The 25290-nt window shown below is 40.4% G+C and overlaps 1 protein-coding gene across 1 annotated transcript in view; it reads right to left on the minus strand.

Moving 5' to 3' along the window:
• Positions 1–445: 445 nt before the first annotated feature.
• The window catches only part of si:ch211-200p22.4 (phosphatidylinositol-binding clathrin assembly protein), a 99308-nt gene continuing 74463 nt past the window's right edge, over positions 446–25290 (minus strand). The window contains exons 13-20 of the mRNA XM_047386989.1: positions 23165–23275; positions 15914–16057; positions 15650–15680; positions 15317–15449; positions 12852–12875; positions 8690–8746; positions 7955–8071; positions 446–6396 (exon numbers count right to left, since the gene is read on the minus strand). Of these exons, the coding sequence (XP_047242945.1) occupies positions 6382–6396; positions 7955–8071; positions 8690–8746; positions 12852–12875; positions 15317–15449; positions 15650–15680; positions 15914–16057; positions 23165–23275 (632 nt within the window). The 3' untranslated portion in view covers positions 446–6381. The remainder of the gene's footprint in view (positions 6397–7954; positions 8072–8689; positions 8747–12851; positions 12876–15316; positions 15450–15649; positions 15681–15913; positions 16058–23164; positions 23276–25290) is intronic.

Raw genomic sequence — 25290 nt, forward strand, 5'->3', positions numbered from 1 at the left:
GTGCAAAGCTGGTACAAACCTACCCCCAAAAATAGTTACATGTGGTTCTACAAAGAATTGACTTGAGAAGGCCAAATATAAAAATGCATGAAACACTTTGCAGTTATTTTTTTGTAAGAAATATTGAAAATCATTTTTTATATTTCTTCTACTTCAATGTTGTTCTTTTGTGTTAGCTTACAGCACTTATCCCTCATTAAAAAAAAAAAAAAAAAAAATTAAATCAAATGGTTGTAATATGACCAAATGTGCAGAAGTCTTAAGGAGCATGAATACATATGCAACATACTGTATTTTGTTAGATACTTTTATCAGCAGAAAGGTCGAATTAAAGGAAATTAATAAAAAAAACATTTAGAAACATTTTGGTCCAATTTACAAACCAAATTATCGAAACTGTAGTTTCCTTAGCAATCTGTTACATTAAAAAAAACCCAGACAAATGTTTAGGAATGGAAAATGACTTTTTATTTCTTCCAAAAAAAGAAAAAAGATAGAAGAAAGAAATCCCTAGAATAAACAAATATACTGCTGTAAAATAAAAGCCCATAATTTTTCTTTTTTCAATCAACTAACATTTATTTGCCTTTCCATGCTCGGTACACTCCATATATTTCTGCTTTAAATAAATAGAAAACAATGTACAAAGAGATGGGGAAGAGACAGAAGAGAAAGAGAGATTAACATTTGGCATCGCTGAGAAGTCACGGCTGATCCTGATGTATGGCGAGGGTTTGCAGCCCACCAGATCTGCTCCGTCAGTCTGCTTCAGCCCACCCCCACCATGGTAGGAATTCAACCTACATGCTGCCTATGACGCTAATATCTTCATGTACAGAAAAATAAAAATGGGTAAATGAAAATAATGCGGATTATGAGGGTACATCTTTAAGCTGCGTGCTGCATGTGCGTTTCTTTATATACAGAATAGTGGGGCAGCAATCCGAGGGGTTTCTTTTGTTTACCAAAATACATCGATGTAAAAAACAAACAAAAAAAAAAATAAATCTGAGCGTGCACAAAAAGATCTTTGACTGAACACACAAACTCACTGACAAAACAAGGACATCAATCAAGACATCTCTCCCTCTCTTTGTTCAGTTCCTTTCAGGTGGTGGGTTCTGGTTCTGGTGCAAACGTCGCCCGGGAGTGAATGCATTAACCACAGAAGACGTATGCTGCAGGTGAAAATAATGCCAGCTCTTTGGGAGAATTCAAGAAAAATTTGGCAATGCTTTTTAGTTGTACTGGCTTATTCATCAACAGTCCAAAACATTTGTTAGTTTCAGGCCGAACGGTTCCTGGACGGCCAGTGATTGGTCAAGTCTGATCAATCACTCAATCAGTGGACAACAAGAGGAGAGAGGTCACCACCACCGTCATGCTTTGAGGACACAAACACTGAGAAAGACGACACCATGCACTCACTGAGCGGGTGCTCACCAGAGAGGACCCTGCTCTTTGAATGTCCGCTACAATCAGATGTTTGGATTTGACATCAAAGTTCATTTTCCTCTGTATCGGACTCATGCTACAACAACGCATAGATACAGCAGCGGCTTTAAGAGTCCAGAAAGGTAACCTCACTGCTGCCGGGACTGACCCTATTTGGAGCAGGCAGGTGCTGGGAAACTGTCCAAGTATGTCCAAAATTCAATCCTACACAATAAAGCTGCAACAACTACTGGCAGTTACACGAATTCTGCTCAAACAAGACTGAAAACAGGTCTAAGACCACAATCACCTGCCTTTAACATAAAAGGCTAATTCTGTCATTCATTTGTTGAGAAACTGCTGGAGTCGAGGAAAAACAAACTGCGTCAGTAAGGCCTGGAGAATTAGCTTGACGCATTCTCACCAGAGACCATCCACATCCTGGTTTTCACAAAGCATCCAGTGTGGAGTAAAAAAAGAGAAGATTTTATGGTAGAGAACCTTTATGTTTGGGAATTCATGAAGACCTTCCACTGCTTGCCCAGGGTCGAGGTCTTCCTCGGAATAAACTGAACTTCTGGTCACAACCTGATTTACTTGCTACCGTCTGAATCCATCATGCTGAATGACATCTTTGAAGAAGCCCTGAACAGAAGCTGGTAGACAGCTGAAAACCTTCTGGCTCATTCCAGGATAACAAGCCAAGACATTCCCACCTAAATGCAGGTTTGTTTAATCCTCAATACTGGAGCTATTAGAAGGACAACAACTAAGGTTGTCCCAATGTAACACCAGATATCAGGTATGGATCCCAATAAAGACATTTCTAAATCAAAGGCATGTCCCTGACCAAACTAAACTCCTGAAACCTGTTCTTTGTTGACCGTCTGTGATTTTATCTCCGTTGTGCTAAGAGGTAGCCAGTAAACTAACTTCTTGTGAGCATGGCTTAAAACTGTTTTGTGTTGATCTAAGGAGTTTTGGGGGAAGCTGTGCAGAAAGCAGCCGAAATGTTATGACGTTCAAAACAAAAGCGTGAAGTTCCTGAAGCAGGAGATCAACCCCCCGCTGAAATACACGACTCGCTTAACTATCAACAAGTCATATCGAAACAGGAAGAAAAGACGCTAAAGTGTGCAAAGCGCTTCAGCAAACTTCTGCTTGGAAATGAACAACAGCATCAGCAGGAGCAGGAAGTGAGTTTCTTTAAGACTGTAGCGATATATGCATTAGCAAAATATCCACTGCTGTCCCCAGAACCTGGTACTGCAGCCAACCCTCATTGGTGAGTGCGTTTGGAGGGATGTACCACTGATGAAATGTTATTGTACTATAATTTAAAGCTACTGGGCTTTCAAGCATATTCATGGTTGGTTTTTATGAATTAACTGGTCGGGATTCTGTATTTGCACATGACTTGAATCTTTACCACAAAAAATCCTAATGGGGACATCTCCATGACTTTAACAAGTTTCAATGTTCAGAAAGGCTACTCTGATTTATTTCATGATCTAGTTTTGAAAACGCCAACCCAACAAGAGGCAATGGTTTCAACATTTTTAGGAAGTCTTTTGATCCCATCTTATGCTCATAAGGCCACGTTGTAGATCTGTATCTCCCCGAGGTTTTACTATACAGGATTCTCTATTTCTCTACCTTCACTTTAACACAGAAAACGAAGAAAACTACTTAAACTGGCCTTTAGCTAAAGCTACCTTCCACAAGGACAAGAGATGGTCTTCAAAACGATAATTTTTGTCACAAAAACCTGAAAATCTGTATGTGTGCTTTGCTGTTCAGGTCCAATCAGGGATGAATGAGGCAGATGTGGGGAAATGGAAGGATGGTGGAATGCTGGACCAACGTAAGAAGCAAGAAAAAGAAGAGGTTGAGAGAAGCTAACCACAGAGCCTGAGAGAAACGTTTTATCTACAGCTAAACGGAAACACTGACAGGGGTAATAGATCTATCATTTGAAGACACCAGCAGAGAGGACAGGACGCGGTGGGAGAACCTACAGCGGGATAATAAGATTGGCTAAGCTAACACAAGACTGACGAGAAGCTTTTAAAGAGCAGCATCTAACCCACAGCGACAGGTGGGACAATCTACACAGAAACTGGGAACTGTAAGCACTTTACAAATCTACACAGACTAAATACAGACTAAACAGGCCAAAAATAGGTGCTGCAGCGCTAGATCAGCTAGACTAGAAGAACCGAGGCGACATTCTAGAGGATTCACAGCAGAGTGGACGATGAGTTTGAGACCAGACTATCACGGATATAATGCTGAACCCTGATAGGAATACACTAATCTTCAAGTTCAACTTTAGAGTGGCAGGAAGAAATAAACGTACTCGTCAAAACAGCCCATAGCTGAGAGTTCTTTAAACCCTACAAAACACTTCCAATCACCATCCTTAAAGAAACCTTGATGGCTCTACTACTGTGAGATAGCCACTTCAGTGCAACTTTTTCGCATGTGCATTTTTGCAATATTTTGATTTTAGAAAAAAAAAGATTTGTATCAAACGTGTGGGCTTAAGTTTGATTTAAAATTTGACCCTCAGAAGTAGCCCTCGATGGAAAAGAAAAAATAAAAATCCTACACAAAAACGTGTAAGCATACATGTGAGAACAGCCCACGGTGCATTATGCACAAACACAGCCACAACTCACGAGGACGGATGTTCTGCCTGAAGAGGGGCCGCAACGTTTTCCACGAGTTGTAGTCGGACCCCACAGTCGCGTCAGTGGAGCGGCACACTTCCAGCCTCTCGCTCTGATTCAGTGCAATTTAAAGTGGAGTCAACTCAATTCAGTAACTGCTGTTATAAATCACATCATGTAGATCTCTAAAAAGGGCTACATCTACTGGTCTTAGAAATAAGGACAGATCCACACAGGTCACCCAGCTACCATTAGGCAAAACAAACTGGACAATATTCCTTTTAGACAGAAAAATACACATTTCCTCCTTATTCCTGGTATAGAGGTAAGCCTGCTTTGAAAAACGTTAACATAAACTTTGAATAAACTGTTGCGGCTGTTTTTTTTTTTTAGATAACTCTCTTGACATCTTCATTTAGCATAGATCCAGATTAGTTGGTCCAGAAGACTAAAGCTCAAGTTCAAAAGTTGCCCAGACCAAAGTGGATTTATTCCATTTTAAAAAAACAAACATCAGAGCAGCTTACACCAACGCTATTTTATGAACGCTTCCATTTTTGGCATCGGGCAGTTAGTTACAAACAAGCTTCTGAATATGTAGGCGGTAATTGGACAACTAGAAACATTTAGAGCATTTCCCATCAGAGTAACTCATAAAAGTAAATCAAAGAGTGAAAATCAATAAACTAGCATTTTTTTACACTGCTATAAAACTTTTAATTTGAAGCCACTTTAATCGGTACAAGTTTCACGCAGGAAGATTTATGATGGTGCAAAGGTTCAAAAAATGGCCTTTGCATAAACCACTCAGAGGTTTTTTTAAACTGGAGTTCTTTACCACAAAATGAGCACTTTGCTTTGGACTTGGTACGTTTTAGACGACATGTTGGCTTCTGCTTCCAAATTAAAAGGAAGACACCAAGACAGTTATCTACAGCAGATGTTAACTTCTTAAAACCTCTTAACTGACCCTCACTTTAAAAGATGTTGAACTATCCTTTTACTGTTTGACGAGATGACTGTATGTATATCCCTTTAAGAAGAGGCGCAACGTTAGTGTGCTGGATTTATTTCAGGACACGTAGACTTATCAGATCCAGATCAAACACTGTGGGAAACACAAACACGCACTGCCTCTCGTCTTAAAGAGATACACACACATAATCTGAGTATCCGATGAATGTACTAATATTAACTTTGCAAAGATGGGTACACAGCCCATATGAGGACAAACGAAAACCTTAAACACTCAAGTTTTGCTTATATACACAGCTTCATTAATTATGTTAGGATCAAATTAGATTAGTTTCAAGACACTTTTCTCATGTGACATTTTACGTGAAGAACCCAACCCTTAAACCCTTGAATAACTCCAAGACAGCACATTGACTGGCAGCTTTCCAGCAGCTGTTTTCATGATGCCGCTATAGTCAACGATTTCAGCAACATCTGGATACATTTTGCCGTGTTTCCCTGGTGGGACGAGCCCTTGAGACAATCTTTTCGTCTCGACGCTTCACCGATCCCCGTCTTGATGTGCAAAGCTTTAAAAGCCATGACAAGAAATGCTCGATTAACATTTAATGCTTCAGCAAAATGCTGTACAAGCCCTGATACCATTAAAAAGAGGCTGGCGAGGAAAACAGCGGGGGAAAAAAATACAGATGGGAAAATAAATAACAGGAAACAGACTTGAGAAAATGTCCCTCTACATCTCTGACTAAAAACAAGAGACTGAGGGAGAGAATTGAGAGGAGGTGGGAGGCTGTATTACCTAAAACAACTGCTGCACACACACACACACACACACACATAAGTGCTCCCGAGTTGCTGTTGCAGGCAGACAGGAACTCAGCGAGGACAAAGTAGCACCAGTTTGAAATAAAGCTAATTCTGCAGCTCTCAAAGCATCCAGATACTGAACTGCACAGCCTGGGTGAAACCCAGAGGCAGGATTACCTCCATCCCCTCTTCTCCATTCATCCATCCTTTCCCTCCATCTGTACGATTTAAAACACAAATGAGACAATAAACACAGAGAAGCTCCACTCTCACACAAGCAAGCAGTTGTTTCAGCCAGGACAGAGTCCCCGCCTCCCCTCATCAGTAACACTCCTCATCATCTCCTTCTTGTCTCCTGTTTTGGTGTCCGTCGGTTATCTTGTCTGGGTGTCTCTCCGTTGACTTGATCAAATCATTCCTCCCTCCGTCCTCCCGTGAGTTTTTTCTGCTGTTTGTTTGTCACTTTTGGCACTCAGCTTCCCCCCTGAATGGATTACATAAACTGCATCTGGGTGAAAAAAGGAAACAGGGAAGAAAACCGAAATGATGAAGAAATTCCGAGCTTTTTAACGGTCTCACAAGCAAAGAGAAGTTTTACCTTTTTCTTTTAAAGCATTAAATTATTTTTGAGAGAACTTCGTGATGCTTTAAATCTTTCCATCAGCATCAGCTTTCAAACAGAAACCTTCCTATCCAGCTGGATTTAAAACACAGCTCCTCCCACACTTATTGGCACCCCTGATCAACATACATCTACCTTACTGTGAGTGCAGTGTTTCCTAGAGCTTCTCATTTGAACAGCGACCAAGAGAAATGGGCCTGTGTCCCGTCATATTTACAACCCAGGATCCTTAAAAGTAATTAGTACCTTTCACAAAGCATTTCCTCCCTAAACCCGGAAAGATTCACAAATCCCAAGAGAAGTCGATGAAATTAGGTCAGAGTTTTAAAAAAGCAAGCCAATGGTGAGGAACGGCAGATTTAATGTGGCATCGCCGTCAGCACTACTCGTACAACTCTCTCCATACTTGAGTTTTTGAAACATTAATGTCAGATAAACTTGTGGTGTGGCAATCTTGTAGGCCAAGTACACGATTCAAATAGAAATTTTACAACTTCTTACTCTTCTCATCAGAATTTATCGCTGAGTCTTGTTTACACGTGGTGAATCAGGGGCATGAGAGTGGTGCATGTGTTCTGTGAAAGGGACGACGCGTCAGCCTTTCACAGAACACGTGCAGACTTTTGTGAAAGGAACTACAGATTACTAGACTACAACTTTAACGTTGTAATATTGCCTCTATTACATTCATTTTGTAACTAGCAGTCAATAATTATAGCACCAATGAGTTCCTAAAAAAAACTAAATAATTCCTATTTTTCCTAATTGAACAAGTGTACTCTATTTAAAGATTGTATTTTTCATCACTTTTAAAACTGTTTTACACATCTTTACGAAGGGTGCCAAAAAGTAGGTGGAGGTATTCTTTTGTGCACCTGATTCTAATATAAAAAAGGTTAAAGTTTGAATTCACACACAGAAACGGTTAATAGCCATATTTTCTTAGAACCAGACACTCAGAATATCTCAATTAAAGCTGGAATTTGTGTGGTCCGAGAACAGACTTGTGTGGCACACCAGCTGGTGTGAGGGGGACACCGTCTTGTTTGCTTGAGATCTGTCAGTGAGAACATCTGGTAGTATGGTCAGATGGTACCAATCTATAAGGCACTGCATCGATACAGAGTGAGCCACTGTGAAGCAGCAGATGAATCAGCAAACAAGGCTGCAGGGTCTGCTTTTGCACTGAGGTTACATTAGACACGGTGTTGAGGCAACAGTTCTATCCCAATAGGAAGAACTGTTTTAACCATCCAAACAGAAATTCATCGTCCATGAAAATGTATTTTGCATGAACTGCTAAAATAAAAAAATAACAAAGCTAACTGTAATTTTATGACTTTTTTAGATTTAGATTTTGTTTTCATCATTCATCCGTATATCAGTTGAAAAGGAGCGTATGTGTAAAGAATTCAATCACTGTGCAGCAATGCGTATCAGCTACCTGGGCTCCTGGCATGGGTGCGAAAGGGTTGGAGGGTCTGAGAACAGGCTGGTTATACATCATGGGCTGTGGAGCCATCACAGGTACCCCACCCATCTGAGCCATCTGGGGAGGGACCTGAAGAGGCACAGCACAACACACACACACACACACACACACAGTTAGGCGAACACAATGAAAACTTTATCATAATAAAAAAAACACCCTGAAAACACAACTGCAATGGTGCAAGATGGTGGGGGAAGCTTCATGCTCTGGGAATACTGGTCAGAGATGATGGGAAAATACATGGAACTAAATATAGGGCAATCCTGGAAAAAATAACTGTTAAATAAATGTTTAAAAAGACTTGATACAGGGGAGGAGGTTCACCTTCAAGCAGAACAACCGCAAACATACAGTCAGAGCTACAATAGAAGAGCTTAGATCAAAGCATATGGCTCAGTCTAAGTCCAGACCTGTTGCAACAGGTTGTTCTACAAGTTGTTGACTTTGGAGAGTTGAATGCAAATCCATGCCACACTTTCAACATTTTTCATTACTGAAAATTGGTTTTTAAAAGCACATCTTTCTCCTTTTCACATCACAACAATGCAAAACCTTGTCTTAGTCTATCACATAAAACTCCACTGACGTAGACTGAAGCTTACCCTGTAAAGTAACGCAACCAAATATGTCAATATGTTAGATATATAAGCTCAAGTGGAATGAAATGCACTATGTGTGCATACTTACCATTCCATACACAGGCACTTGTGGTGTAGTCATGGGGAAAGCCATTGGCGCCGGAGCCTGGAACAAAAACAGATCATCTCAGAACAAAATAACCCATCTGCTTCAGTTTCAGAATGATCTCAATCATTAGAAATAAAATGAAAACCTTTTAGGGAACACCAACACACAACTCGGCTTCAGCGACTTTAGAACTAAATGTACGGTTTGGGAAAGGAAAAATCTATTAAAGCTCAAATATGTGTACATTTAGCGGCACAGCAAGAAGCTGAAGTACTTAGTGGATCCCCACTGTGAGCAATCATTCCCACCACTTCAAAAGGAGAGGCACAATGAGACCGTGCTCAGCTTTCTGTCATATAGAGGGCAAATCAAACCCGCTGCTACCTGAACGGGCTTCCGATTCAACACCATGGGTGATATACAGCTTTTGTTTGAAAGTATCGCCTTTCTGCACTAAAGCTGCTGAGTGTGATGGATATATTGGTCATTTATGGGAATGTGGTTCATGTCAGTATCAGATGACATCCTGGATGAAGTGATGTACCAGCAGCTGTATTACAACAGGTAAATGTAAAGGCTGGGACACTATCAAATGAAAAATTTAAATATCCTAATTAATCAGTGGTTAATCTTTGTCTACCTTCTCATATACCCATCAAAATAAATGAGACGAGTGTAGCCTTCTAACATGATCAGAGCCTCTATAGCAGCTACAGAGGTAAAACCTTCCTCTTCTGACAGAGTGGGATAGCTCCAGCTGGGGTTTCTAATTTAGCAAAAACTAGAGTCTAGAAATGAAAACAATACAATATTTCCATTAAACAAAGTAATTAGCTGCTCTGGAAAGTCATGTTTTGCTTTATTTTGCGACATAAAATCATGGATTACAGTAATTAAGGCATTGCTACGGTACGTTTAGGGGTTTATGGGGAAAAATAAAACTGCACAAGCATTATCCTTTAACTGCTGTTTTTGCATCAGCTCTTTAATCAATGTTTTAAACTAAGTTACTTAAGATGGCTGATTTGTGCCTGTCTGCACTTACTGTAGTACCAGAGGTAATAGGAAATGTGTGTCATTTAGGGTCTATTCACGCCAGGAAAGTCCTTCTGTCCACTTGTTTGGCCCGGTTCAAAAGCGGACTTTATTTGTTTTCGTTTGGTGCGGTCCACTTTCACATTGCACTTTTTGCAAGTGAACTATTAACTTAAATAAAGCCACGCGTGTCCCACTGGACGGAAATGACTAGGAAAGAGCACAGACCTGAAAATGAAAGAAAACCATCATGGAAGCAATGCTTGTTGCATTTCTGCTCTGCATATTTGTGCAGTTATTGTAAGACCAATTAACTGTTTTGTTTTATCCATTTCTTACTCTCAGCTCTGATTAGTTGTTGAGATCATTTTCAAAACTATAAAATACAGACAGAAACATTGTAGTTTAAAATTTTTGCCAGTATCGCCCAGGTCTACTCCTCATCTTTACATTTATGATTAAGCTTCTCCAATAGAAGATGGATTTTTACACATTAGACCACATCCATATGAATAACGGTGTGCTTGGAAAACAGACCTTTAGCAGCTTTAGGTCTTTTTAGGAATGATCTTACAAACCAAAGACTTTAAATTCAAGGTTACACAGTTTTAATGGCAGGTGGGCAACAAGAAGAGATGAAAAGCCCTGCTGTCCCTTCTGGTAGGGTCTAGACAGGTTCTGAATACACGCACCTACTATCAGAGCTTTAAAGTCACTTTTAAAAAGGAGGGATAACCAGAAGTGCTTCTCTTGCCAGAGATTTAAAGGAAAGAAAGGTTTCAGACAAGGCAAGGTGAAGCTGTGAACCGATCTTAGGAGGCAATCAATCCAATTGATCTGTATATTCTTGTAGTTACGACCCTGGAGAGCCAGTTGTTGCTCAAAAACATTGATCAATCTGCCTCAGCTGTATAAAAAAAAAGGCCCACTTCAGACTCCGTTTCATCAACTATATTTATCGCCTACTCAGAAGCACACTGGGGGGGTTCAGAAGTTCCAGTGTTTAAAGCTCTATTAACAGATTAACACGACTTTACTGTCACCTGCAGTTTGATCGCTCATTAATTCGCAAACCATTTGTCTTTCAGTTATACGGATGTGTGTCATTTTCAGCTGCTTTCTTCTTTAAAAACATGACAGCATGTCAGAGAAAAAAAATGAGGCTGTTTATGCAAAGCTTCTGATTCCCCCTCACTCTTGGCGCCCATCCGTCTTCACACACAGCTGTCGGCCTTCGCTGCATCACCCTCTTCATCCTTCTGTTTGCATCCGTCTTATTATGCACATCCATCACCTGACCTCACCCCCCCTCGCCTGGTGACTCATTTTTCTTTTTACCTGCCTTTTTCTGCATCCTTTGTGCTGTGTTTTCAGCATTTGCGAAGTGAACACTGCACGGCTTTCCTCTTCGCTTAGATTCGCAGCAGTTAGACTTCCAGCCCACTTAGCCTCCTACGAGGCTAAGTGCTGGGTAAATGAGTGAGACGTTTTCCTGGCTTGAAACTTAAAATGCGAGACGTGTTTCCAGCTGAGACTGTTGCAACATTCTGGCTAGAATGTATGAGGTAAGTATTTCATCAGACAGTTTTATTGCTGCTCTGCTACCTGTGATGTCTTCTATAACCCTTCTAGATGCAACAACGAGTCTTTATGTAACTGCTTAACGGCGTTGTTTGCTGTTTTGAACCATCTCTGTTACCAGCAGCCTAGATATCAGATTTTTCCCGGTTCAAGCTTGAATTGTTCTTTAATCAGTCTTTATTTTGGCCCATCTTGTTAAAAGTACAGCAGAAGGCAAATGTCGTGAGACATGCCTAATCTCCTTAGAATTTTTTTGATGTTTTTTTTTGTTTTTATTAAAATGCCAAAACAAACACAGTGTGACGTGTTTCTTGGATTCAGCCCTCTTTACGTTTACTCCCCTAAACAAAACCTAATTCAACAAATTACCTTCAGACGTCACCTAATTTGTAGAAAGAACCCACCTGTGTCTAATTTAAGTCAAGGTATAAATCCAGCTGTTCTGTGAAACCCGCGGAGGTTTGTTCCAGAACATCAGCGAACAAGAACCACTATGAAGTCCAAGAATCCGAGCAGGCAGGTGTGAGAGAGAGTTGTGGAGACGTGTCAAGTAAGATTGGGTTAAGGTGTTTGGGTCAGGTAACACCAAAACTGACCTTAGGTGTGCCAGAAAACTAACACTACACATAACCCTGAACACACCATCCCTACTGCAAAGCATGGTGGTGGCAGCATTGAGCTGTGGGAATGCTGATCAGAGTTGATGGGAAGATGGACAGCACCAATTATAGGACATTCTTGGAAAAGAAAACCTGTTAGAACCACGGTCCTCAATCTGCGGTTTCAGTGCTACTTAGGGATATTAAAAACATGTTGATTTTTTTCTGCTGGATAGATATAAACGAATGAACTACTCAACAGCCAAATACTCGAACCTTTTCAGAAATTTCCCAAAAAATGAAATGGGCGAAAATTTAAAGAACTGAGGAGGGCAACCTATTGTACTACTGTTTTAAATTGTCCGTCAAGATGGTGGTGCTGGTATTTACTGAGGTGGTACTTTCCAAACATACAACCAGAGCTACAATGGGGTGGTTTAGATTAGCTCGACTCATGGCTACATGTTAATGCAGGCCGCACTTTTCAGATATTGATTTGTCAACAACTTAGCAAATAATTATGCTCTACTTCGTGTTGGTCCCAATAAAACACATAGAAGTGTGTAATGGTAGCATGAGAACATATGAAAAAGGTCAGGGGTTATGAAGTGTTCTACATTTCTCTATGGTTTCTGAAGTGAATAAAAATAGCAGCCAAAGTACAAAGAAAAACATAAGAAAGCCTGATTAAGTAGACATCAACTAAAACATAAAAGCTAAAGAAGTTAGTGCTTACACAACTATAGCACACACACTGTCAGCTTGTGCAGCTCAGATATGATGAAGTTATTTGTAGAAACTGAGCAAAAGGCAAATTCTTCAACAAGTGTCTCCAGGGAACGCAAGAGCAACAGGAGGTGAGGAGGAGAAAGATGAAATGGAGGATAAGCAGACATTTCTGAGAGGCTCGTTGAGACTTGTCTTACTAAACAGAGATAAGTACTTACATAACTAGTATAGAACATTCCATTCTGCATCAGGACGCAACAGGGAAAAGGGACAGAAAGAGACAGAGAGAAGGAAGGCAAAGGGAGACAGACGACAAGGAGGGGAAGATAAGATTAGCACAAGTAGAGGTGAAAACACAAGAATGAGAGAAGTAGAAACAGAAAGGATAAGATGTTTAAGTGAAAGAAAACGGTAGAAAAGTGAAAAAGTGGGATGAACAATTTGATAAGAAAGCAGCATTCGTCAAAAAGGTGGTGAGGACAGCAAATAGAAAATTGAAAAAAAAAAAGCAATTCGGAATCACGAAGTTCCCACAGGAAAACAAGAAAACAAAAGCGTCACCATGCCGATGGACAGTGTCAACGGCAGCATGGCGAAAACAGGACAAGCAGATGACAACGCGAAACAGAGTCGCCGTGAACGAGAACGGGAAGGAAGACGAGTAGATGACGGTGCAAGAACGTCAGGAAGGAGAGATTACATGGAATGACAGTGAGGTTAGGGAGGACAGGGAGTCAGGAAAAGATAAAGAGGTTCAACAGGAGAGGAAAGTGAGACAAAGAGAAGAAGACGGGTGTTAGTGACAGTTTTGTCTTCGTCAGCCAGAAACTGCAGAGCAGAGATCAGGAGGACAATCAGGAGCCGCTAAGATCAGCAAACATCATGCACACACAGCTAAATACTTTACTGAGATACAAAGAACACACCAGCACTCTGACATGCACAAACAGAAAAAACAGCTTTCCCTGCGTTCACTGCAACAGTTTCTACTCCACTCAACATCCGGTAAGGGGTCTGCAAGTTTCCATCTGTCAGATGTATTTACCTGGTCCCTTCAGGAAAGTTCAACTTAAATATTTAACCCCAATGTGACACTGAAACTGGAACAAAAGTGAAAAAAAAAGAGTGCAACATTTTTGGAAGCCCATGCTCAGCTACAGAGCTAAATAAGAAGATGATTTGAGTCAAACAGGCTGTTTATACTTCTGTTTAAACCTTATTGAGCCAAGCTAACCAGCAGCTGGCTGCAGGCCCAGAAACAGTATTTCTCCCATCATCGTGTAAAGCAGAAAAATATATTGTCATTCAATTTATTTAGAGGGGAGTCAAAAACCAATAAAGACATGATCAAATAAAAAAAAGGAAATTTGTGAACTTCAGAGCTGCTCATAGGCAGATTTTATTACCTTCAGACACAACTGAAGAAGCAATATCATCAAATATACATTTAATGGGCAAATGTGGGTAGGAGACGCATCACACAGTGCAGTAAAGCCTCTCATGTTTGGTCACCCCATTGTGACCAGACAGACTTTAAACAGCTGGAGATCACTAACCAGTGTTGTGTGTGAATACAATCAAATGGTAGCATTGATGTTTCTGTTTTGGAGAACTTTTCACCTAACAACGCTGTTTTTTACATGCTGAATTTAAACAGCTTTTCTTGGAATTAAGCAAAGCTCACTCTGGGAATGAAAGCTGTAAGCATTTAGGACCAAAATAGCCTCTTCATGCAGAGAGGAGTTGCCACATTTACTCTTGAAGAAAAGGACTTGGTGCAGTATGTGAATGTGGGCACAAGTTAAGCCGTGCCACACAAACGCATATCTGTTTATGTGGGAACCTGTTATTGATAATGAAGGCTTCATAATCTGAAACCTCATGCACGAACCTTCTAATCAGAGTTCCTGCCTCTCCATCCTGCTTTTTGTGCAAGCCGGCTGCAGGGAGGTAGTAAGTTTAGGTCTGGGTTTGCAAATACCACAGAAACGAGCAGCACATTGTGCAGCCAAGCATAACCAAAATACCAGCTCAGTTTCAATTTATGTCTCAGATTTTTTCCAGCTGTTGTCTAAATGAGCAAAACTGCCATCTAAATTTCAGACTCATTAACTTTTTGAAAGATGTTAATAAGCTGGCAAAACCGAGAATAAAAACGAAACACTAGTTCAATGTTTTGTGAGTTATTTTAGGATGTTTAGGTGGTGAACTGTAAATGTTACTTTATTCAGTGTTAATCTGTGTGACCTGAACCTCAATAGTTCTTGTTAAAGATCAACCTTCACAATACTGGTGGTAACATTGTTTTTGAAAAACGAAAACTCTAAAACGCTAAACTTTCTTCAAATTAGTATCTCAGTGCAAGTCAAACTAAATGGGTAGGAGTTTCCCTTTATTGGTTTAAATGAATGCAGTGCCTCCAGCTTTACTAACTAATCAGCTCATGGTTTCATTTGTGTTACAAAGGGTGCAAATGGGGCCAAATGGGGGTATTTAATTTGCAAACCTGAAAGAGGGCAGAAAAGGATTTTTGGAGAGGTTTCATCTTCGAATATGAACCCTTACTAGAATAATACAAGAAATTACATCAGCCTTTAAGAACTTGCAGACACCTTGATGTTTTAGATAAGAGGTCCATGTTATTGTATGTGTACGTCCCCCCGGGGTGCTTTGGACTCCTTACCACATGTGGCACAGGCATGGGCTGAGGGGCCATTGGCGCGGGGCTCCACTGTGTGGTTGACATTGTCTTATTTTGCCAGTTTTGACCACCAGTTAGCTTCTTCTCTCCTTGCTGGCTCCACTGCATCTCTGGCCTGTTGAGGGACAAACAGAGCATCACAAGTTCGCTGGCAGCGTTTCTTCATGCCCAAAAATCTCAAAATATCAATTTCAGCTCAACTATTTATTTTGCCAATATTCTGAACACAAGCATAACAGAAAGGTAATGAGGTATGTAAATGCATTCATTTTTATATATATATATTTTTTTCTTCTAAGACGTCCAGAAACTTACTTCTTGGCTCCAGTTCCACCAAACTGCAGATCTGAGGAGGGTGTAGAAACAGAAAACATAGTCAAGTGGAACATTTTCTGGAGAAAGCACATTGGTTAGAAAAATATCTTGTGGACTTGTGTTTAGCAGGAACTGCATACAGCGCCTAATAATTATTCAAGGCCTGGTGTTGCAATGGTAAGGTTATATAACTGTTCCATCTGCTGCACAGATATTCCAACTAATTTTCTCTCTTTGTGAACAAGTGTGTGTGTCAGCACTCACTGCCCACAAGGTTGGCCAGAGAGAAGTCGAGGTCACTGGCTAGCAGCTTTCCTCCAGGATGGATGGCCATTTGAGGAGGAGGAGGTGGTGGTGCGGTGTGAGCGGTGACTGTGGGCTTTAACAGGTCTCCGAGAGCATCGAAACCTGGAGGAGAAATTGGTTTGTTCATGTAGATGAGCAGGACAAAAGACTGCATTTTAGACCTGAAAGGCTCCAAACAACCTTGCAACAAGAGGAAAATGTGTGGAAGCTTCACAAGATACACAGAGAGACATGAAAAGAGAGAGAAAAGCAAGAGCGAAGATGTTTGTAATTTCATTTTCTGTGAGGAAGCAGGCTTCTCTGTTTGCTAAACAGTAGTTCAGTTACCACATACAAACTGTAATAAAGCCCTGAAGGATTGTCAAACTCTGAGATTCTAAAAAATGTTAAGCAATAAGTTGTTTAAGCATCTAAAGCATAAAGACAACATTTCCACCGACTAGGCTGCTTTTATGTGACCTCCAGAGGTTAGCAAGCCTGATAACATCAAGAGCTGAGCAATTCAGTAGAAATATTTTAGGTCACAAGCAACTATTCTAAATTCAGATTGACCCTGTGCTTTATTGTTTTAGAATAGGTCACACGTCCTGCCTCATTGTGCAGGACAACGGTGCTAAATATGGCAAGCTAATTTAGCATTAAATACAGAAGATGTGTCTTACAGATAAGTGCAATTTACTTCCCCTAAATTCAAAAGAACATTTTCAAACAAACATTTCGCTACTATCTGCTGGCATAAATCATGATGTAGATAAATCCTTCAAAATAAGTTCTTATGATATATTTAACAATGGATGCAGTATTTGTAGTAGTTATGATTTGCACTGAGAAGGAGTCAGTTCGATTCACACAAAGAAACTAAAAACGTTTTGTTAGTTTGAAAATGTTGCTAAAATGTCAACACCATCGCCAGCTAAGTTTTAGACAGAATTACCAAGCCAATATAGAGCAGTTTTACTCTGAATTCTGCTTGCTAAGATGCATCTTAATCTAAACCTCAATCTGCTGACTCCATTTTGTTAAAATAATTCATCCCAAACAGTTTTTAGCTTTTAATTACACCAACTATAATCCCTCACTCAGTACCTTGTAGGACTTCATCCAGGAGATTGATTTACCTAATTCCAGCTGCCATGTTCACTCTGTGACTCTATACACTGATTAGTTTTGAATGTATCTGTGTGTGTCTGATTGAGAAATGTTTTTGTTTTTTTTAGATGTCCATTGCCTGTAGGTGCAAATGAGTAATTTGCTGGTGTGCATGTACGTTTAAGAGCCATCAGTAACAACTCCCATGTCAGCACTCATTCAACTAATTGGTTGTTACAACTTTGATGGTAGAACAACCTAGAGGTGATACTGTTAGTGTTGCTTAAATTGGATGCAAAAAAGGGTTTGCGAGGGTTAAAAACAATAAAGAAAAGGAGTGCATACATTTATGTTAAAAATAATAGCAAGGGAGTTGAACAAAGCAGAAAGCAAACAAATGTTTACGGATTATAAATGGACAGCATCTCCTCAAAAGGGAGGAGGAGATGGCAGAAAATCACACAGGCAAACTGATGGTAAAAAAAGGGAGGAATAATATTCAGTTAGGAAGCGGTGTATAGGTCTGACAGCGCTGCTCACACAAGAGATTCGAAACACACTTTCACTGCTGGCTTAGCAGATGAGAGAAAACAAGGGAGGTGGGGGAGTAGAGAGTTGGAAAAAAACATTTTAAAAGGCAAGAAAAAAATTCAAAGAGATGAAGCATAAAAATAAAAATATTAAGTAAGGAACAGAAGGAGGGGTGGTGGTGAGCGGGGCACGAAAAATGAAATCACTTTTTTCCCCCTGAATTTAAATTTCTTTCCCATTGTTGACACTGTAGTAAAACATTAACAATATGGGCACCCCCCCCTTAAACCACAGTGTCAGTGAAGTATTGCAATTTTTCAGTGGATCACACACACAATCCACAGGGCTATGAATAGAAGGTAAGGTGGATGAGTGGAGAACAAGGAGGATGTGAAGAAGAAAGCAGAGTTGTATTGAACTGGGAGGATAAATGATATCAGTGTTGGCTTAGATGCTTCATCATCAGATTGACTGCCAATACAGGTTAAAGATCAGAAGGAAGGAAGGAAATCTCTTCCAATATTTCATCTGAAAAGCACTTTGTCCTAACAGATGAAAGCTGAAATTTAGTAAAGATGCATTATCTAAAACCTCGGTGCTAACAATGAGGGCTCACCATCTCTGGCATTATAGTATAATAAGTGTCCCTTTGAGCTCTATTAGGATGTAATGGATAGAAGATATAGGAGGCACCTGTTGTTGAAACAGAGGAACCATAAAAGGAGAGGGTCTTCTCAGAAGCTCCAGCACTGATTGATTTAAAAATCTTCTTTATGTTAGTTCACAGTGGTATCTGCTTACACATACCAGTTCCTCCTCAATTTACTGACAGTGAAGCTCCAGTCCTGTTGGTTACTGCTGCTCTCTTGAGGCATGAGGCAAAATCTTTCATAGTGGTTCAAAGGGATGTTTTGTGTGTGGTACAATCTTTTCCACGTGGTAGCAAAAGGTCCCATCTTTAGAAAAACGTAGAAAAAAAGCTTTATAGAAAAATAGATTTCTGTCCACTCAAATGTTCCCGAACCAAACAGTATCTTAAATATTGTGGCCAAGGATGGAATTTAGTCCTTTTCAGTTTTTTATGCAATACAAGTAGCAACAGGAAACTTATTTATTACAGAGAACAAAAAAAAAGTAGTAGTTTATTCTTTCAGTATTCATTTGAGTGACTAAATTAATTTCAGACTGATTATGTGTGACAAACATTATTAGCTCTCCTCCAACTAGATCACCATGATGACTTCGCACAAAAGTGAGTCAAGTGTAAAAGTACTTTCTGAAAAAGAGCTCCAAGATTACTTCTCTGATGACTTCTTTCAGCTTTGGTGGGTTTTAGTTCCACATAAATAAATAAAAATAATAATCGGCAAAAAGCAGACACTGATGATAAATATATAAATCCAGAAGAAACAATTATTTGGATGAGTTGGGAAACAAAGAAGGCAGAACATTTTTCATTAAAATTAATGAAATTTACGAATTTAAATAGAAAGTTGGTGCCTCATTTAATACCCAACCAAAAAAGTTTACAGCAGTTAACCAGGGAATATTAAAAAGAAAACATTTAGAGGAGTATTTTTCTAAACTGCAGCTGAAAGATGAAAGGAAGAAAAAGGGTTTCTTTGTTTTAAATGTGAGGAGTTGGAGAACGGAGGAGGGGAGCAGATGGGTCGGAGTTGCCTGGGTGATGCTTGCCTTGTGATGTGTGATGAGAGACGGTGAAGCAAAGACGACGAGAGATGAAACAAAAGGAGGCAGTGACAGGAGAAAGAGGAGGAAGGTGGGAATGGTGTGAACAACAACAACAAAACAAAACAGATCAGGAGAAGCAGGCAGAGGGAATAGAGGGAAACCACAAAGGACGTGTGAATCGACACATTTCTGAACTCCGACAAACATACAGGCTACGGGTAACACTGCAAACATTTGAGGAAATAGACATGTACAGTAGCTGGATACAGAATGGGTTTTGGGAGATGCTGCCAGTTTGCCCAGATGGTGTATTGGTCGTTTCAATACAAGTTTTATTAGTAGAAAAGGAGCCCCTCCAAACGCACAATCGGTCTGCAACTGCTATCTCTGAGCAGAGCTGAAGATACTGATGACCAGAGATGATTTTCTTTGAGTTAAATCAGCCTAACACGTATCAACTACATGCGGCGCGACCATTGCTCTGAAACAGCTGGCTGATTAATCCTGGGAATTTTCTACAAAGGCTGATTGATGGGTGCTGTCGCAGTAAAATGTTACTTGACAACATGAAGACAGGAAATAATGAAGTCAGCTCTAAAATAGCAGTGGGAGTGAAACTTCAAACACATTCCTACTCTTCAAACCTTTATTGTGTTTTGTCAAGTTACAACCACAAAGCTCAATGTATTTAATTGGGAGTTTGTGTGAAGGACCAACACATAGCAGTGTATAATTATAAAGTGAAAGGAAAAGGATACATAGTTACCAAAGTTGTTTTACAAAAAGTTTTTGTGGAGCATTTTTCCACCACCTTTTCATATATTGACACCGAGATGTTTGCCAGTTCTTTTCAGAACAGCTCAAGCTTAGTCATATAAGGTGGAACGCATCCTGGTAAAGGCAATTTTCAAGTCTCAACTGGATCTAAGTCTGGAGCTTCATTGGATCATCCTAACACATGAAAATGCTTTGGTCTGAACTATTCCTTTGTAGCTCTGGCAGTATGTTTAGGGTTGTTTTCCTGTCGGAGGTGAACCTCCGCTTCAGTCTTAATAAATTTGCAGCCTGAAACTGGTTTCCAGAATTGCCCTGTATTTACCTTCAACCATGCTGCCATCAAGTATGACCTGCTACCCTGTCCTTGCTGGAAGAAATGCAGCCCTACAGCATGATGATGCCACCACCATGAATCAATATGGAAATGGTTGGTTCAGGTTGATGTGCAGGGTTAGTTTTCCACCAAACATTGCGAGTTGGCATGTGATCCAAAAAGTACCAGTTTGGTCTTATCTGATCTGAGCAGCTGCTTCTTCTTATGGATTTCTTTCGACATCTTTCTTCTCATTACTCTTTCAAATATATAAATAAATAAAAACATAAAAATTAAAGATTTGAGGAGTTTGTTTTTCAAACAGAATCTCCCACCTGAGTTGTGGATCTCTGCAGCTCCTTCAGAGATCCAATAGGCCTCTTTGTTGCTTCTCTGATTACTGTGCCAGGCCTGTCAGGTCAGATGGAGGGCATACTTTAGTAGAATCGCAGTTCTGCCATTCTCAGTTTTTTTTTACCATAGTGAGATGTTCAAGGATTGGAAATATTGTTTTATAACGTGTTCAGGACCTCTACTGTAAATGCAGCTTTCAGGGGCTGTGGCCTGGAGGTTATTGGTGTCTGTAGCGGTGGCAACCAGAAAACCGGCTGGTGGACCAGTGGTGATGGAGGAGTTATGGAGAGAGACTTTTGGTTGGCCTCAAGGAAGTTCTGGAGAACGTTTTGACTCAGAAAAGGGAAACGATGACCATGCTTTGAGAGGGGAACTGTAGACGTGGACTGAGGACATCTTCGGGCGGTGGAAGGAGCACTTTGAGGAACTTCTCAATCAGGTCACCCTGTCCTTCACAGAGGAAGAAGAGACGGAAGACTCAGAAGAATGTGATTTATCTCTGTGGCAGAGGTTGCTGGGGTAGATTAAAAAAAACTCCCCAGCAGCATGGCCTGAGTTTCTGAAGGTTCTGGACATTGAGGGGCTGTCATGGTTGACACGTCTCTTCAATGTCACATGGGGGGCTGGAACATACATTGTCCATTTATGAAACAGACAAAACGATCTTAATTATATTTTCACAACCCTGTCATTTCTGCCTCTACAATTTTGTGCTCTGTAGATCACTCCTGGCGCAGTTCTGCCCCAACGCAGACACACCCGACACGTGTGCTTGCACAGGTGAATACACACCCCTGCCAGTAGACGGAGACCACGCCAGAAAAGATGTTGCAGCCGCATGCAAAACAAGGTGAAATATCTGCGTTTTTTTAAACGCCTCCAGAGTTTTGAGGATAGCAGCACTCACTCTCCTGCGACAAGCAGCCATGATTCTCCTACTCCATACACAACTATGGAAAATAGACTAAGTGCTTCAGGCCCCGCCCCTTATAAATGGCTAAAATCATCACATCACCGGGGGACAGTTTTTGACTCAGCTTGGATGTCAGAGCGGGAAAACTCTCTCTGGGCTGTTCAAGACTGATCTTGATAAGTATGTATTCCAGGAGGTTTCCAGGGAAGCTGCTGGAGGGACAATATATCCTGTCTGGCCTAGGAACGCCATGCGGTCTCCCAGAATGAGCTGGAGGATGTCGCTGGGGAAAGGTATGTCCAGAGTTCCCTCCTGGACCTAATGGCACCGTGACCTGATCATGGGCAACACAGAAGACAATGGATGGCTGGATGACTCAAACCCTGCTTTAAACTTCTTCACAACTTTCTGCCTGATGTTGTTTGTTACCTAATGTTCTCTAAAAACCTCTGAGGCCTACATGGAACAGCTGGATTTACACTGAGATTACACAAAGGTGGACTCTAGTGCTGATTAAGCAACACCTGTAGATCACTGGTTTTACCAGATTTTACTCTGGTATCAAAGTAAAGCATGCAGGATAAAATGCATGCTCCACTTCTCAGATTTTCATTTGTCAAAAAGTAAAAAAAACACTGCATCCTCTTTCAACTAGACAAGTATGCACTACTTTGTGTTGGTCTATCACATAACATCCAGATAAAATCCAATGAAGATTGTGGCTGTTATGTAGCAAAGTGAGAAAGATCTGGCGGGTATCAATACAGTTGATGGAAAAGTAGCTTTTCAAAAGCACAACGAAAACATTGCATGGAAGCTGATCCTTACCTGTGCAACACAAGGAAAATAGTTGAGCAAGAAGCTAGTTTTAAACAAAAATCTCCTCTGAAGTTTTAACAGTTAAAAACAATGCAGCACATCTTTTTTAGATACTCCCAGCATTCTGGGAGTATTGTGGGACCCAAAAGAGGTAGGAGGCCCAGAGATTGATTGCGTCAGATGCTGAGAGGTTAATAAAAAGTAAGCCAATAAGAGGGCACAGACCCAGAGTCTCCAACATGTAGCGCTTAAAAGCATCTGCTTAAAGCTGTCACCAAAGCACACAGGTTACCACAGCAAGTAAGGTTAGGGTAGGAGGAACATTGGTTACAACACACAATCTCCTCCATTCAATATATCTACTCACAATAAATTCATTTCACTTTTAACTCAAATATCTTACTCCAGATCATCTCGTTTATTTTAAAGGATAATTGGAAAAAAAGCTTTAGGAATTCAGCAGGATTTGTTTGCTGAAGTTTGCTGATATGAAGACCTTGTTTTACACATATGTTTTAGAGTTAGGCTTGCTGTCAGTAGTAGAAAACAAAAAGGCAGAGTTAGAAAGTGGAGAAAAAAAAAACAACCCCTGCAGAAGAGAAGTCACAGATTGCTGAAACTAATCAGAGAGTTAGTTAAAAGCGCTGCGTGCTGCCATCAAAGCCAAAAGGTTTTAGTAATTTCCCTGCCTGGACAGTCAGACAGAGCGAAGGGTTTTTACCGGCTGCAGGCTGTGGGCCGTTGTTACTGGGTGTGGACTTATTCCCAAACACGGCATCGAAATCTACAGTCATGGTGGAGGTTGTCTGCTGCAGTGGCTGGCTCTCCAGTCCTGAGGAATGCAGTTAAATATGACTGAGTAAGGTTGTCTGTGCTGTTATAGCTACATGAAATACCAGCTGGAGTAGCTTTATCCAACAAACTTTCCACAAAGGACACTGCTGGAAATGGTTACGAGCTGATTTTGTGCAGAACCAAAGATGTGGCTTTGTTGTAGCGAGGACTCCAACACCCCCTGCTGAACTAAGACCATTATATTTAGGAACCTGGACAGTGCTCTTTCATTGTTGTTGCTTTGAAATTAAGGATTCAGTGCAGGCAGCTGAAAAATGTCGGGCTTTCAGAGGACAGTTAAGCCTGTGTGTGAGGAAATCCATTGATGCACCTATGTGTGAATGTGTGTGTCCTGTTCTGTGGGAAATGTCATTATCTGACAAAAGCAGAAAACAAAAAACAAACATATGTGTGAATCTCTAAAGAAAAAAACTTTAAAGCTAACAGTAGTGTCTTTTGTTTGCATTGTGATCTTTTATTTTATTGTTGTCGATGTTATCATGCCGTAGCATAAAGGTCTTGTCACAGGATTCCTACACAAACTCCATTTTAACTGCATACAGAAATCTGCCAGAGGTTTGAAGTAGCCCTTTAAATTTATTTTTGATGGATAGACAGATGGACAGGGAGATGGATAAAAGGGTGTGCAGATGCATGAATGAGTGATAGAGGGAAGGAGAAAAGGACTTGGGTTCAGATGGATGAACAGACGGAGGAACAGACGGATGGATGATGAAATAATAGATGGACGGATAGATGAAAGAGAGGGTGATGGATGGACAGACAGAAGGAGAGAGAATGATACAACAGTAGGTTAGTGAATGATGTCTGGAAATACAAATATTTTCTGATACTATTTTCTTACTCCATGTGTTTCTAGCGAAGGAAACATAACTAAACAAATTCAAGGCTGTAGGAACCCTGTGATCACCAAACTGCTAGGACTTAAGACAGTTTGGGGGTGATCCTCTTGTGTTCTTGCTTGAAGTTGGATTATAAAGAAAGACAGAAAAAAAACAAGACCGAACAAGTGAATTCCTATATCACATGTAATGGTGACCAAACACCTAGCGGTTGAGTTCTGCTACAGCTCTAGTCCTTCAACAAAATAAAAACACATCCTCGACCCTGTCTATTCACAAAAACCGATGCCCTGGACAAACATTTGATTATTTAGGGCAGTGTGTTGTGTTGGTGTTGAAGAAAAAAACCCGAATACCCTGAAGTCGGAACCACTGACGACGACATCCAGTCGCTTAAGAGCAGCTTCAGCTTTCAAATCTGTCCAAGTGCCATCTAAACGGCTTCAGCATAATCCTGTGACATAAAGCCTTTAATACTCCACACCACCAGAGCTTCTAGATGCATCATTGTGCTTCACTTTGATTTAAGACAGCTGATCGCGAGCTGAAATGTCAGCCTGCTTTTTTTCCCCCAGAAGCACACAGGGCTAATATATGACCGGCTGCGCTGGGGTTCGGCAGTTTCTGCCAGAGGAGCATTTTCCACGCTGTCAAACATGAAAATGAGGTTAGGGCGACTCCGTCTCTGCTGACGTTTCCTGCGATTGATTATTGGGCCATGTGGAACCACAGTTACAAGACTTATTATTACAAAGCGGTGCATTTACAGGAAAACAATCAAAACACAGGACTGGCTAAGTGTTTTTAAAGCACCAACTTCTCAACAAAACAAAAAAAAGCTGTTGAATGATTTTAATCAAACAACAAAGTTAAAAGATTCACAAAAAGCCTTAAATTTTATTGGAGTGAACATTTTTACTCTCAAAATTTTAGAAAAACTTTTATTTGAATACATTTATTCAGACGGGGAAAAATGATCTCTTGATAATAGATATAAACAGTGGTAGGATTGTTGGTTTCTCTGACAATTCCTACAAAATATAAATTTTAATTTATGTTAATCATACTGTTCAGAAACCTAATTAGTAATCCAACACTTCCTGTTTCCATTAGGTATAAACATGAGATGACAGACAGGCTTGTTTCTCTT

Source organism: Girardinichthys multiradiatus, chromosome 14 (genome assembly GCF_021462225.1).
Source record: "Girardinichthys multiradiatus isolate DD_20200921_A chromosome 14, DD_fGirMul_XY1, whole genome shotgun sequence".
NCBI lineage: Eukaryota > Metazoa > Chordata > Actinopteri > Cyprinodontiformes > Goodeidae > Girardinichthys > Girardinichthys multiradiatus.